Source organism: Budorcas taxicolor, chromosome X, assembly GCF_023091745.1.
Source record: "Budorcas taxicolor isolate Tak-1 chromosome X, Takin1.1, whole genome shotgun sequence".
Lineage (NCBI taxonomy): Eukaryota > Metazoa > Chordata > Mammalia > Artiodactyla > Bovidae > Budorcas > Budorcas taxicolor.
The window spans coordinates 106,086,417-106,103,345 of record NC_068935.1 but is presented as its reverse complement, the minus strand read 5'-3'; the positions used below and the strand labels follow the sequence as shown (position 1 = coordinate 106,103,345).

Genomic DNA, 16,929 nt, shown 5'->3' with positions numbered 1-16,929 from the left:
CATTAATAATTGCAATTTTATACAGTCACTTAAGACCCAAACATTGTTCATCATTGCACCATATTGCTAGATATTTTATGAGAATTTTAGTATCTAGAGCCACATATTTCCATGGACACTATCAGCTTTGATGGGTATGTGTTGTTTTTAAGCCAATCAATGCTTTTAAAACTGAATCACACTCTCAGGACTGATATTTATCCAATTATATGTGTATAGATAAAGACATTTAAATTTCTAAGGCAACTGAATAAATGTTAACTATCATCCAGAGTCATCAAATCTTTTTTAAAATTGTGGTTTCATTTCCACAAAAATGTTTGCCTTTGTTCAAAATCATGAATCCTTTGGGTCCAGGGAAGTTTAATAAGGGAAATAGATGTGATCTCTGAATTATATAACAGTCTGAGTTGTGTCTGAATATCTTCACTTCCTTGAACTGATAACAGTATTTCACATTTTTAGCCTGTAGTTTCAAGTTCAGTGTGTGCAGATGTCTTCTCACATCAGTGAGAAAATAAAACTTCATGGTTCATTTGAACTCTTGTTGTAGAGCTTCTTAGACTTTTTAAATTCCTGAAATCTCAGTATCAAGAAAGCAGTGCAGTAAATCTCACAAGTAACCACAAATTAATAATCTCACTGTGCTAAAATCAAATAAATAGTCATTACCTGCCTTCTTATTTTTACACATGGTCCCTAAATTAGCAAAGTTTGAAAGTCCACACAGAGGAATATTCTCATTCTTGATCCACCTCATATGCAAGGGATGACTTTGCCTAACAAAGTCATTATTCTCCTGGTGCTTGTAGTAGAAGGTAGGCACATCAACTCTTCCTTTGGACTTGAATAAACCACTCAAGCATATTTTTTTAGCCATTTATTGTACATGACCCACATGTGGCCAATGAACTCTACTTTCCTATATATGCTGACATTCTCCAGAGTTCTGCAATTTTCTTCTTCTTAACAGCCAAATCACTACAATTCGAACGCCAGAGAATGCCTGGAAGTCCAGTGTCTTTTCCCAAATATTTCCAGGAATTTTTCAGACTGTTGGCATCCTCCTGATGGTCTCCTGCTCTTCCTTTCACGTCTGATCATCTCATCATTTTTTTTTCTCCTTGCTGCCTCAGGCCCTCCTAGTCTATTTCACCACATGGCCAGCTTCCACTTTATCCCTCAAGATGACCATTAATTCAAGACTGATGCTATGTCGTGCTGGTTTATCAGCTGTAGTGGAGATAGAGGAACAACATAAAGGAATGACATTATAGGAAAGGGAAAACCAACAGTCATTATCGTGTGGCCCCATTCTTACAGATTATTACCATGAACAGGAAAGTTCCTTACTGCCCATGTCCTCTTTCTCTTTTTTAAAATTAGATGACTTCCCCACCCCCGCCCCCGCCCCCCCAAAACCATGCCACAAGGCATGTAGAATCTTAGTTCCCTGACAAGGTATCAAACTGGCGCCCCCTGCATTGGAAGCATGAAGTCCTAACCATTGGGCTACTAGGGAAGTCCTGCCCATGTCCTCTCTTGGGCCAGAGACTCTGTTCTGTTCTTGGGCCTGTTACTCATCTCTGTGAGAAACACTTCTGTCCTCCAGGACATGCTATTTCATGGTCTCCAGTGCAAGCCTCATATCAAGGTAACACTGTAAGTTTCTTCACTCAAGGACATCATCCTTTTGTTGTATTATGCTAAGCAGCTTAGCTTTTCTCTGATGCTACCTCTAACCCCTTGACCAGGCAATGCCTTTGAATCACCAAGAAGCCCATTGAAGTGCCTTCCCTCACAAAAAGCAGCATCCCCCCCCCCAAAACCAATGCTGCCCCCAAGTGCCAGAGCAATCTGTACACACTGAAGACAGCTTCTAATATGTCAGATTTTTAAGCTGCTTTATTTAAAAATGATGTCAAGCCTGCAGTAGAGTTATCAGAACAGGACAAAGAAACCCAGTGTGCTGTTGACCCAGATTTATCAGCTATTACCATTTTGTCAGATTTCCACAATCATGGTTATTGTTTTTAAACCATTTGAAAATAAATGGCCTACATTTACTCTTAAAGATTTCTCTGTGTGTTGTCTAAGAGTAAGGTCACCATCAGCAATGTGACAGACTGACATCACGTCCCTCCCTGATGTGATGCTCTAACAAGGACACTTGCCATTTCTAGCATATTCCCACCCAAATGGCATAAGTTGAGTCTACTCATAAACAAATGCAATACCTCAAAGGAGGGACATTCTATGCAATAACCAGCCTATATTCTTCAAACATGCCACAATCAGGAAAAATAAACAAATAAAACCTCAGGAACTGGTCCAGATTAAAGGAGCCCAGAGATACATGACAACTGTATTCCATACATGATCTTAGAGTAGATTCCAGAGCACAACAACAAATCACAAAAAGGGCAGTTGGTAAACTCCATGAACTGTACATTACACAATAATATTGGATTTGTGTTGTGTCTCCTAATTTTGACAACTGTACTGTGATTATATATCTTAACAGATTTTTGCATGTGGCTACAAGTATTGACCTGAAATATCTTCAGTTTCTCCTTAGCAAGCAGTCAGACCCTATTATTAATAGTTTTGTTAGGCTAGACATTATTTGGTGAAATTGTCAAGGGAACTAGACCTCAGGCTCACGTGAAATGAAGATGCTTTTTCTCTTGGAGAGAATCCTATTTCAATGCCAGTTGTCCTACAAGAACTGACACTTGCCTCTCTCATGTGGCTGACACTTGTGATGACAATGATGATGTTTAGTTGCTCAGTCATGTTTAACTTTTCACGACCCTATGGACTGTAGCCTGCCAGGCTCCTCTGTCCATGGGATTCTCCAGGCAAGGATTTCCTGACCCAGAGATTGAACCTGTATCTCCTGCATTAGCAGTCAGGTTCTCCATGCTCTGAGCCACCTGGGAAGCCCAGCTAACACTGAAGTGACTGATTAACATCTTCTCCAGAATGAACCTTGCTAACTGCTGCAAGTGGGGCTATAAGAGCTCAGATACCTCCTGGGGCAAGGAAAAGTGATAGCAGAAACACAGAAACAGTTTTCCTGCTTCAGGTCAGGGTAAAGTAGGCAGAAACTGGTTGTATGGAGTCACCCTTGTGGCTCAACAGACTCCTTCAGGCTTCTTGGGTGGAGCCAGTTCTGCATGCCAGTGGTTACTGCAGGAAACCATCAGCAGCATCTAGACTGTCAGAGGGAGACTGGAAATCAAGGGCAATTCTGGTCAGTCCTAGGTGGGAGAGCCATGTGTTGCCAACTAACAGCAAGATAGCAAAGTCCAATCCAGGGATCTTGGGACAGCAGCTGATGCTCCAAAATAAATGATTTTATTATTGACAATGAAGACCTAGCTTTACAAAATGATTCTGGAGGCGCGAATAAGCAGTGATGCATCAGACTGCCCGCATTCAAATCTCAGCTCCAGCATCAAGCAGCCATGTGATTCTGGGCAAGCTACTTTGTCTCCTCACTGCTGTTATCTCTGGTCTTTAAAGAGGGATATGAGTCTTCTATTGCTGCTGTAACAAATTTCCACAAATGACTGGCTTAAATCAGCACAAAATTACTTTTTTGCAGTTCTGGAGGTCAGAGGTCTGGAATCCCTTTCATGGGGTTAAAATCAAGGTGTCAGCAGGCCTGCATTCCTTCTGGAGGCTCCAGAAGAAAATCTGTTTCCTTGCCTCTTAGAGATTCTAGAGCTGTGTTCCTTGCATTCCTTTGTTCAGGGCTTCTTCCTCCATCTTGGAAGTAAGCCACATAGCATCTTCTCTGCTCTCTGAATTCTGGTTCATCCCTCACATCCTCTCTCAATGCACCTGAACCTCCTGCCTCCTTCGAATAAGGGCCCTTGGGATTACATTGGCCTACTCAGAATAATCCTGATAATCTCCCCATCTCAAAATTTTTAACTCAATCATGTCTTCAAAGCAAAGTTAAAGTTACTTTAACCATGTAAAGTAACATATTCATAGGTTCTGGGAATCAGTACCTAGACATTTTGGCTGGGGCAGGGGGCAATACCTTCCCTGGTGGCTCAGATGGTTAAGAACTCGCCTGCAATGCAGAAGACCTCAGTTTGATCCTGGGTCGGGAAGATGCCCTGGAGAAGGAAATGGCAACCCACTCCAGTATATTTGCCTGGAGAATTCCATGGACGAAGGAGCCTTGGGGGCTACAGTCCATGGGGTCACATAGAGTCCAACGCAACTGAGCGATTAACACACAATATTCATACTACTTCAAATGGATATGTTAAGTCTGCACACTTCATAATGTGACTGTGAAAAGTGAATGAGATAAAGCACATCAGGCACTTGGCATGTGTAAAATGCTTTACAAATGTTAGCTATTGTTAGGACGTAGCTAAAGTCTGTAAAAATAGATTTTTTTCAAGAAAAAAAAATTATTTACTCAGGAAGCATCCTTGAAAGTTTTAAATTCAAATCAATGATTAGTGAGAGAAAATAGGTAAGCTTTCCTCATTCTTCCTTATTCTTGTGAATGCTGCTGCTGCTGCTGCTGCTAAGTCACCTCAGTCGTGTCCGACTCTGTGCGACCCCATAGACAGCAGCCCACCAGGCTCCCCCATCCCTGGGATTCTCCCGGCAAGAACACTGGAGTGGGCTGCCATTTCCTTCTCCAATGCATGAAAGTGAAAAGTGAAAGTGAAGTCGCTCAGTCGTGCCCGACTCTTCACGACCCCATGGACTGCAGCCCACCAGGCTCCTCCATCCATGGGATTTTCCAGGCAAGAGTACTAGAGTGGGATGCCATTGCCTTCTCCAATTCTTGTGAATAAATGTATGCAAATCATAATCTAAAGAGTTAAATTTTAAATCCTCATCACCAGACATTTTCACTTTCTAATAAATAAAATATCAGGTAAAACCATGTTCTTAATGCCTCTAATCACCTACATCAGTAAATTACCCCTTCCTCCCTGTCTCTTCTTTTACTCTTTTTTCTCCTTCAAACAAGAAATAAAATATCTGGATCCCATTCCAGCAGCCTTATTCAACTTTCACTAACCTTTGAGACTGTGGTTATGGAATAAAAGTGGTTTCCATTACAACATGCTTTAGTAGGAACCCTTCTAGGTATAAGTGGTAGAAAGCCAACTCAAACTGTTTTTTCTTCCCCTTAAAAATAGGAATTTATGGCTTGTGTAACTGGGTTGGATACTATAATGTGGCAACTTCAAAAGTGAAAGACTTACTCCCCTGCTGTCCACACCTCCAGGGAGTGTCTTAGTAAAGAGCAACTGTCTTGCCCAAGATCATCCAGTCATCCCAGCTTCATATCTCCCCACAGGGTTGTTGAGGCCTTCTTATGACCACGTGATAATTCAACTTCTCCTTTTGCCCACTGCTGTTTTCTTATTTTTCCTTTACGTGGGTGCATGCCTCCAAAGACACTCTCAGATCAAACTCCTCAGCACTAATCTCCAACTTGGAATGTACTTCCAGGGAACTCAATCTGTAAGAATAACTGAGATATCCAAGTGTCTCAGGTAGATCAGACCCAGAAAGCAAATGCTGTTATATTTGTCTCCAGACCTCTCACTCCTTCCCCAACCTCTGATCTGATTTTGTGTTGGCATGATTCTTATGCAGCTTCTTGGCACAAAGTAGTAGAGATGGTTAGTGGCAGCAGCAGACATGCATATTCACAAAGAACAAAGAAGAGCTTCGCTCTTTCACCTCCATAGACCCTAAAAATTCCCTCCTTGTGCAAAAGGAACTCTCATTGGTCTCATTTGGGTCAAGTGCCCATCCCTGAGACAGTTACTATTTCCTGGAGGATGAAGTCCTCTCATTAGTCATCCTTAAGCAAGGGAAGTGGAGCCACGTGACTCACGGATGCATAGAGAGTGGGAACATGGTAGTTCTGAAAGTAGCTTACACAGTAGAGGTAATCCATTTTTCATCATTACCAGGAATGAATTTCTCAGGAATCTTGGTGCAGTAACATACCTGCCTTTCTTCGCCATTCCATACATCCTTCTGGAAATAACTTTAGTATACTTTTTTTTTTTTTTTAATTTGACAAAGCTTCCCTGGTGGCTCATATGGCAAAGAATCTGCTTGCAGTGCAGAGACCCAGGTTCGATCCCTGGGTCAGAAAGATGCCTGGAGAAGGGAATGGCTACTCACTTCAGTATTCTTGTCTGGAGAATTCCATGGACAGAGGAGCCTGGCGGGCTGTAGTCCATGGGGTCACAAGGAGTCAAACGTGACTGCACAACTTTCATTTTCACATACTTTTTTAATTTGACAAATCGGGAAAGAATTATACTCAGAATGCAAAATCTAGGGATCTCCTAGAGACATGGGGCTGCGTCTCTCTTTTTTCCCTCCACAAGAGGTGTCTAGGATTTCAATCACAAGCTGATGGTGTTGGTCATTGTCATTACTGCCTGCTAGAAGGGTTGAACACTTTCTTGCATTCATCACAGTCTAACTTGACACTAACAGCTTAGGAGGCAATGGAAGCCCAAGTGACTGGGAGAAGATAAACTATTAGCTGGTGCATAGAGGTTCAATTTTCTTCATTCTCCATGTCCAGTCAATACCAGTCAACCAATACCTGTTGCTCCTTTATCAAACTTTCTGCTTGTCTTTTCAAGAACAGAGCACATTGAAATTAACTTGAGCAGTATTCTCAAAAGGGAAGTTACTTGCTATAAAAGAAAGATTTTACTCTTCATTGCAACTGAGCACTCTTCCTCCAGCTGTGAAACTGATTGAGGTTCTTAAATTTCTCAAGACATCTCTACTCACAGCCCTGTGATTACTTTTATAAAGGAGAAAAAAGAAGCCATAGGAAGGAATGGTTGATCACCCCAAAAAATATTCTTTCTTTTTTGAATTTTCTTCTTAAACTGTGGAGGGAGGGGAAAGGAGTTAGGAAATGTTCAAGGAGCATTATTTCCTAGTATATGAGTATCTGTGGTCCCCTCGCAATTGCTGCCCCAGCAGAGCATGGTCCTTGGGAGGTAGATGACAAACTGTGGGAGAGACTTGACGTTTAAGATAGGTAGGGTAAAGGGATGATAAGTCAGTAGGTTAGGAAAGAGAGAAGCGGAGAGGGGTGGAGAGGGGAAGACTTTGGCAAGTTTTGTGTTTTTTTTTTTTAATTGGGATATAGTTGCTGTACAATTTAGTGTAGGTTTCTGCTGTATGATGAAGTGAATCAGCTATATGTGTGTCTGTGTGTATATATATATATCTGTATATATATATATATATATATATATCTTTTCTCTCTTGGACCTCCCTCACACATACACTCACTCCCTCGCCACCCCTCTAGACCACCTCAGACCACCAAGCTGAGCTCCCTGTATGGCAGGTTCCCACTAGCCATCTGTTTTACACATGGTAGTGTATATATGTCAGTCCTAATCTCCCAATTCATCCCTTCACCCCACCATGTCCACTCGTCCAATCTCTACATCTGTATCTCTATTCCTGCCCTGCAAATAGATTCATCTGAACCATTTTTCTAGATTCCACATATATGCGTTAATATATATTTGTTTTTCTCTTTCTGACTTACTTCAGTCTATATGACAGACTCTAGGGCCATCCACGTCTCTATAAATGACCCAATTTCTTTCCTTTTTATGGCTGAGTAATATGCTTCTCTGGTGGCTCAGATGGTAACGAATCTGCCTGCAGAGGAGGAGACCTGGCTTTGATCCCTGGGTTGGGAAGATCCCCTGGAGTAGAGTATGGCAACCCACTCCAGTATTCTTGCCTGGAGAATCCCATGGACTGTATAGCCTGGTGGGCTACAGTCCATGGGGTCACAAAGAGTCGGACACAACTGAGCAACTAAGCACAGCACAATATTCCATTGTATTTATGTAGCACATCTTCTTCATCCTTTCATCTGTCGATGGACTACTTTGATAAGTTTCAAAGACCCTGATGGAGCAGGAATCATCCCTGTGGAAGAGTTTGAGAGTGGCAGGAAGAGAGAGCTCAGATTTTAAGGTATTTTATTCCTCTTTAGGCGTACATGCCTCACTTCTTTAATTCCATGAGCAAATGAGTACAGGTCTGAATTACTTTCTGTATCAGGCAAAGTCCAGTCAGAAAAACAGAAACCACCCTGTTTCAACAGAGGGAATTTCACACCAGGGATTTGTTACATGGATGACGTGAAAGTGGAGAATCCCAATGTGGGTGCAGAGGCAACAAAAAGATTAACAGCTACAGGAAGTGGTGACTGCCCTCTGGGTTGGAGGGAACCTGGGAGGAGTTGGTGTAACTCAAGCCCAGAAGCAAGGGCCATCTGGTAGGAGCTGGACCTATAGTGATGATGGCCGGCAGGAGCTCAGGCCACAGGGAGAAAGGCTGACTGGTGGGAGCTGTAGTTTCTGGTTAAAGGCAAGCACTTGTGAGACCCCTCTTGAAGCTGAAAGCCAGGGGAAGAAGCACTCTGACTCCTCGCCTGCTCCTCATCCTCCAGTTTGACTGAACATGCCAGAAGCCAGTGGGCCAAGGAGCCTGGCAAATACAACTCTATCTAAAACAGAACAGAACAAGGAAAGGGTGAGGAATAGATCCCAGAGCAGAGAAGCAAATTACTGACACATAATTGATTGTCTGTGGTTCTTTGAATTCATCTCTGTGTGTAACTGAACCATGAAGCTGACTGTCCTTAATGTGGGTTACGCATGATTCAAGAGCCACACAGAAAGTCACAGTTGAGTACCTTTCCTTAAATATTAAAAGATGAAAAATAATTACTTTACTCATGGTCACAATTCTGCAGGTTGTCTCAAGTGCTTCAGTATACACCAACCCAAATAGTTCAGGCCTCTCTCTTTTCTGTTCTTTTTCCCTTTTGCTCCTCCAGTTTCTTCTTTTACCTCACTACTCTAGCTGTTCTACAACCACCTTGTTGCAATTAGTCAACTTTGAACTCATAGTGGCGTTACCACCCTACCCTTGTCTCTTTCATGTCCTGAAGACTGGGTGGGAGTCGGGCGGGGGTGGGGGGGATGCTAAATCTGACTTTTGACATCCACCACCTCGCACATACCCTTGTTCTGACCCTGTTTATCTACCCTGCCTAGAAAAATGACCTGTGAACCTGGGACTACTACAGCCATCCAAACATTTTGGCCTGTTTGTTGTTTTCTTTTCCCATAGTTGTATTGTAAGTGATTTGGGATGGGGTTGCCACTGTCAGGCTTTCTTATTTTGGTATCATGGTCAAAGTATGGCCAAATTACTTGGCTTTCAAATCCCAACTCCACAGTTTCCTAATTGTATGACCTTGGCCAAGTAACTTAACTGCTCTGGGTCTCAGTTTCCTCATCTGTAAATGTAATCATCATAATAGAAACTGCTTTATAAGGTAGAATATTAGATCAAATTAATTTATTTACATACTGCTTCCCTGGTGGCTCAGAGGTTAAAGCGTCTGCCTGCAATGTGGGAGACCTGGGTTCGATCCCTGGGTCAGGAAGATTCCCCTGGAGAAGGAAATGGGAACCCACTCTAGCATTCTTGCCTGGAGAATCCCATGGACGGAGGAGCCTGGAGGGCTACAGTCCATGGGGTCGCAAAAAGTTGGACACAACTGAGCGACTTCGCTTTCACTTTCACTGAATTTATATATGTGTGTATATGGGTGTCTTTGTGTGTAGACACACACATAGATGTGTATCGACTTATATATATGTGTGTGTGTATATGTACATACACATACACACATATGTATCTTAGAAAATTGGCATAATGTAAGCATGGTATAAATATCAGCCATCACTATTGTTATTATTTTTCTCAGTAAGATTATAAATGCTTCTCCAGCCTATCAAAAAAGATCACATCTATCTAATTTTTTTTTTTACCTAACATGAAGTCATGGCTAGTTGGGTGACTTTTTAAAAATTGCCATTTGCTAACCAGTCAGTCCAAAAATTAATTCACTGTGTAATTCACTATGAATTACACTGTTATTTGTCTCTCAGTTGTAGAAATTAGTTTCATTTCTCACTATGTTTAATTGTGATTGGATCATTGTAGACTTTTTTTCTGTCTTTTTTTTTTGTGGTTTAAAAATTTAAATTTGTTATGAAAACAAGCTTTTCAGTTGACCAATGATTAGCTAATTTCTGATAATAGAAAAGGAAACATATTGCCCCAAGGCTGCTATTTTCATTTCCTCATGGGAAGAAGAAGTATAGCAGAGAAGAAAGGCAAACTCAAGGCACTGAACCTCTGCTACCATGGGGAACTGGGCTGTGAATGAGGGCATCTCCATCTTTGTCATTGTAAGTACCAATAAGAAAGAAATTACAAATTCTCTAACTTGTCTAAGTCTCTTGAAAATGAAAATAGAGCAAAGCTTTATTTCATTCATTTGAGAAATTGTGTTGAAACTTATTTATGTGAACATGCATCCATCTGATGGATACAGAATGAGTCCATTCTTCCAAATTTACTCATGGAAGGAATGCATCTAGTGGCTCACTTCACCTAGTTTATTTCTGGAATTTTTTAGAAGTATTAAATTAGCCAGCATTTCACAGTGGGAGTAGAAGACATTTCATGATAACAATCCCTGAATATGAAGTGGTTACAGTGTTTACTTAGAAGCAAATTTTTCTATTTTTTATGTACTTGTACCACCTAAAAATGGGCAATTGAAACTTTATACAGTTTTCCAAATAACAAATACAAGATTGGCTGATGTACGGGAAATTGGCCTGTGTTTTCAGTAATTACACCAAAAATAATTGAATTTCTCAATTTTCTCTTTTTAAGAAGTATCTTCTTTCTTCTGAGGTAAATTGTAGTTATTTATGAAGTTTTTTTTTTTTTAAGTCAAGGAAAAGGAATTGAAGTAAACTATCTAGATATATGTGTATAATGTATGTATGATATATATTACACATAGTTATATATAAATTAATATAATCTATCATGAGAAACAACTTTTAAATAAAGATATGGTAATTTTCTAATAGACGTTGATTTCTTTAGTTTTTAACATAACAAATATTAACTATTATTTTAAGGTGGTGATCTCAGCAAAGTAATCACAGGTGGTTGGTAAGATAGAAACATGATTTAGGAGTAGCTTTTCCAGTAGCCAATGAAAGTGTTATCCTGATTTTTTAAAAGGACACCTATGAATGAAATTTTTGAAAGAATTTGTCATGAAGTAAATGTGACTTCTCATTTCTGTTTTAAGAACAGATGACTCCTATAGAAACTAAGTTCAAATTATACTTTTAGCCCTTACCACAGTTTAATGACCTCCATCTAAATTATGCATTCATATACTTGAAAGTGAAGACACAGCTTGGAAATCAAGAGTAAACATGACAAAGTTAGGAAATGGAGAAGTGGCTTTAGCACCTTCTTCTTTGTAAAGAGAGACTATTTTCCAGCAATGAAGGACATTAAATAAACTGAAAGCTCAATTAAGAAAAGATAGCCACTGGGGACCTGAAGGTGGAGCACTGGGCAGAGTCATTGTTGGATGCAGTCAGTGCTTGAGATGAAATCAACATGCAGTCTAGAAGAATCTCCTTTTAATAATAATAATAATAAATCCCATGCCTCTCATCCCCTTGGGCTTCCCAAGTGGCTCTATTGGTAAAGAACCTGCATTGCATGCCAATGAAGGAGACACAAGAGATGCAGGTTCATTCCCTGGGCTGGGAAGATCTCCTGAACGAGGACATAGCAACCCACTCCATCATTCTTGCCTGGAGAATCCCATGTACAGAAGAGCCTGGCAGGCTACAGTCCATAGGGTCACAAAGAGTCAGCTACGACTGAAGCAACTTAGCATACAGTCATCCCCTCATTGATGCTCACTTGAAGCAAAATTCATCAAGTAGAATTAAAGACTTGCCATTTTAGCTGAGGAGATTCCCACTAACTAGGGCAAGATGCTGTGTGATGGAGGGAGATCTTCCACCTGTGAGAACTGAGAATCGAACAGAGTCTTCCTGGTGTGAGAGACAGCATAGTAACAGATTCCTTTCCCTTCAAGTCACTTGCTATCATCTATCAACTTAAGAGAAGGAGAAAGAAACAAGAAGAGATAGACAGATAATAATGGCATAGTGGCCAAGTAGTAGAACAATCACAGGGGACAAGACAGAGTGGAAAGGTTACTACCAAAGTGCAGAGACACCTTTGCAGGAAAGAGCTGGTTCAAAGCTGGTTCCACCCAGCTTTGTAACCACCTTTATTGAGGGCTGTCCGTGGGGAAGTGTTGACCCTGGTCTGACTCCAACCTGGTGTGAAATTTGCCTGTTGAAACTTGAAAACTTCATGCAACCATTTCTATTTGTGCAGCTGGTATGGCTGGGGATGAACGTCTTCCTCTTTGTCTGGTACTACCGGGTTTATGATATCCCAGATAAGTTCTTTTATACTCGAAAACTTCTTGGGGTAAGTATAAGTTCCACATCCCATGGTATTGACTGGCTCCCATGTTTAATCAGAGATTCTTGTTCCTATTCCTCTTAACACTTTAAAGAAATATTCTGACCAACCCAACGGTACTATCGGCCTCAGTCCCTCCATTGCAGCCCCCTGATCAAGAGTCTTTAGGTCTTCCAGTGTGGGACAAACAGAAGGGTGGCAGAAGGTCCCATCAGCAACCTTCCCTTCCCAAGAACTACTGTGCACCTGTTTAGCTTAAAGGAGAAATCTAATACTGACTTTGGAATAGATGGCCAGGTTGAAGAGATCCATCCAGGGTGACACAGGTAGCACAAGTGAGACTTTCTATATTCTCTAAATCATCTGATTCCTACTACATTTTTGCATGAAAAGCCCTAGTGACATGTTATGAAATAATCTACAGGAAATAAGCCTCTCCCTGCATATGGAGCCTTTGAGGAACTTGCCCAAAGGTCACATCTGTTGACTAGACTGACGGAGCAAAGGCCCCTGCCTTTCCTTGGGTCCATAAGCATTCTCAATTTCCTTGAACTGCCAGAGTTCTTCTTCATCATAAATGAAATAATTACAATTAGGGCTGCCTCAGAGGATGTCATTTGTTACATCATGCTGAAACCACAAATTGATTACTTAATGATACTAATTATAATATGTATTATGCATCATATGCATACATATTATAGCATATAATTATACTATGTTATTATAATTGTTCATTTATTCAGGTTGATGCTGAAAAGGATGATTTCCTTTTGCATTTTCCTCCCCCCATATTTAATTGCATATATGCAATTTCTTTAGGCATTACAAGGAACAGTTTTAATGCCAAAGCATTACACCATACCAACTTAGTTACTGTTGAGGTTAGTCTAAGTGCTAAGAAAATCTTCTTTACAAACTCCCAGTTTCTATATTGGACTCTAATTAATGATATGCATACTGAGCTATTTAGGAGGAAGTGAACTGATGTCTGCAACTTGGAAATGCATCAAAAATAAGATGCATTGATGGATACAGAGGTAGGCAGATGCATTGATGGATACAGAGGTAGGCAGACGAATGGATAGATTAATAGACATGTGCTAAAGCAAGCTTCATAAAATGTAAAAGGTAGAATCTGGAAGATGAATAAGCAGGTATTCATTGTGAAATTATTTCAGATTCTCTTTGTGTTTGAAAATGTTCATAAAAAAATGTTGGGGTGAGGAGCAAAGCCTTAAAAATAAATCTTTGGTTCTGAAGAACCTTTGTTCCCAGATTAACTTGATGTCTCTGGAGTGTGGTCCTCATGCTTGCTGGGAAGCCTGGGGGTTGGGGGGCCGGAATGAGATGGGGGAGGGTGTTCTGGGCTCACAGGAGTCACCTGCTTTTCATCCTGCCCTTTCCAGTCAGCGCTGGCCCTGGCCAGAGCCCCTGCAGCCTGCCTGAATTTCAACTGCATGCTGATTCTGCTGCCTGTCTGTCGAAATCTGCTCTCCTTCCTCAGGGGTTCCAGTGCGGTAAGAACCAAATTTACAAAGTTTGAGTTCCTCAAAATTTCGAAGGCCATCAAGCTCAACACCCTTTTATAGGAAAAGCAAACTAAGGGTTTATGAGAATTCCAACCACTGTACAATATTCATTATACAATCAAGCCATGCTTGATTCTCTAGTTTATTTTTATATTATCTGTCGATGGAGCTCCCTGAGACAACCTTTTAACCTGGAACAGACATTGAAAACAAAACAAACCCCCCCAAAAAACAAAACAACCAATCTACCTATACCTCCACAATAGCAATAAAGTATATGTACACACACACACACACAGAGATATATATAATATGACATTATATATATATATATATATAATATAGAAATTTATGAGACTGATGTGAAATTTGGGGATTAATCTCATAGTGTCATGTTTTTCAAAATTTTTAAGTGAGAGAAAATCTCTTTGGAGGATAATATCCCAAGAAGATGGAAACAATGAGCCATGAGTCACTATGCAATGAATGTGACAGGTGTTTGGTCCATGGAATTGAGGAGTTCAGAGCTTTCTAAATGCCCCAGGCTCTTTCACCCTCACTTCAACAGTCTACTGAACCCCTAATATACTATGTTGGAAGAAAAAAAGATTATGTAGGAAGAACTTTTGTAATCTGTAAAATGGTATACAAATTTCTTATTATTATACAAAGATGAGAAGCAAGGAACTTGGAATCTACATACATACTCAAATGTGATACAAAGCAAAATGTGATGGGTCCCACAAAATGTTACAAAGAAGGAGCTACAGGGAATCAAGCAAAGGCAAAGGAAATTATATCAGGTAGTGTGGGGGATGAAAAAAGAATTCTTAGAGAAGGTAGCATCAGATATGGGCATAAAGGATAAAAATAAGCTTGTAGAAGATATAAAGCACAGGAAATGGTGAAGAAATCATATTGAAAGTCCTGTGTGATCATGACTTGTGGCTTCTTTTTGGCTGTGTTGGCCATTCCTGACCACACCACAGAGGGTAGCTCTTCCAAACTTAGGGACTAATGCCTGGGAGGACCTATTCCATTGCTCATTAGTGACTAGTTGCCTCTGTTTGGGGGCTTCCCTGCCAGCTCAGTGGTAAAGAACCTGCCTGCAATGCAGGGGACCCAGGTTCGACCCCTGAGTCAGGAAGATTCCCTGGATTAGGAAATGGCAACCCACTGCAGTATTCTTGCCTGGAAAATCCCACCGACAGAGGAGCCTGGTGAGCTACTGTTCATGGGGTTGCAAAGAGTTGGACATGACTTTGCATGCATGCAGCCTCTGTTTTTCCTTTTAATAAAATGTTTCTTTTATATTAACTAGCTTTTTTAAAAATGACCTATTAAATAGAAGTCATTTATAGTGGAGAGAAGCAAGCTATCTACTTTGATGAGAGTGTAAGGATTTTAAATGGTAGATACCTGAGGTCAAGTTGGAGCTTTGCTAGTAAACTTGGATCTGAAATGTATAGCTTAGGTGTTCATCTTAATTGGTAATCAGTGACTCTGTGGGGGAAGGAAAGTGATCTAAACTATCAATAACAATTAGAACTTGCCTTGAACTCTATCTCGCTTTTCCCTAGTCTTACTAAATTCACATTGATCCTAAGGAGATTTTTTTTTCTTTAAGAATGATACAACACTTGATTTACAAATATAGGGTTAACAAGCCATAACTAACACATTGATCACAAGGATTTCCAAAATAATCTTCTCAACCTAAGAAACCACTTAGGTAGAACTCCATTTGATGGAAAAGTTTTATTTTTTATTGAAGTATAATTGATTTACAGTGTTGTGTTAATCTACACTGTATACCAAAGTGACTAAGTTATACATATACATACATTCTCCTTTATATTCTCTTCCATTATAGTTTGTCACAGGACATTGACTATAGTTCCCACTTGCTACCTAGGTCCTATACAGTAGGACCTTGTTGTTCATCCATTCTAAATGTAATGATTTACATCTGCTAGTACCGAACTCCATTCCTCCCCAACACTCCCCTCTTTTGGCAACTGCATGTCTGGTCTCTATTTCTGTGATTCCATTTCTGTTTAGTAGATAGGTTCATTTGTGTCATATTTTAGATTCCACATATATGGGATTTTCTTTCTCTTTCTGGCTTTTTTCACTTAGTATGATGGTCTCTAGGTGCATCTATGTTTCTGTAAAGGGCAATATTTCATTCTTTTTTATGGCTGAATAATATTTCATTGTATATGTGTACCACATCTTCTTTATGCATTCATCTGCTGATGAACACTTATTTAGGTTGTTTCCATGTCTCAGCTACTATAAACAGTGCTTCTATGAACATAGGTGTGCATATCTTTTTGAATTATAGTTTTGTCTGGATATATGCCAAGGAGTGGAATTGCTGGATCATATGGCAATTGAAAAGTTTTCTTGAAGGGCGACCTGTAAAGTACAACATCTGGACATTTTCTAAATGAAGTTCAGGGACTGTAACTGTTTTATTCTCCCCCAATACCTCCTGTTCAAATAGTTTCTATTTAGAGGAAGTAAACCCTGATAAACAGGCAGTGTTTTCAGCAGGACACCCTGTTAAGAAATCCTTGTTACTCCACAGGCTCAAATTGCACTGCCGTTTTGTGGCTATGATCAGCACATTTTGTAATGGCCACTTTTAGGGTTCCTGTGACCTTAAGGGAGTAAAGATTCTAATGAGGGTTTCTAGAGACAAGGGTGAAATGAGGCTGTTCTTCAAATTGCAGAGAAGTTCAGCTCTCTAAGTAGAGAGACCTGTACATCAAAGAAGGCATTTTTCAAAAATGAGGAGCAAGTAACATTCTTTTATAGATGGGGTGTGTCCTTCCTTCCAGATTTCCCAACCTGAAATGTGAACTTGGCAAAGAATCTTCTTTTCTGATTGGGATTAAAATGAGTAGACATACTGTGACTCATTGGACACGGTAAC

General features: G+C 40.3%; 1 protein-coding gene across 1 annotated transcript in view; it reads left to right on the top strand.

Moving 5' to 3' along the window:
• Positions 1 to 10,280: 10,280 nt before the first annotated feature.
• Positions 10,281 to 16,929, top strand: part of LOC128070075 (cytochrome b-245 heavy chain) — a 31,140-nt gene continuing 24,491 nt past the window's right edge. The window contains exons 1-3 of the mRNA XM_052663381.1: positions 10,281 to 10,325; positions 12,367 to 12,462; positions 13,866 to 13,976. Coding sequence (XP_052519341.1) covers positions 10,281 to 10,325; positions 12,367 to 12,462; positions 13,866 to 13,976 — 252 coding nt within the window. The remainder of the gene's footprint in view (positions 10,326 to 12,366; positions 12,463 to 13,865; positions 13,977 to 16,929) is intronic.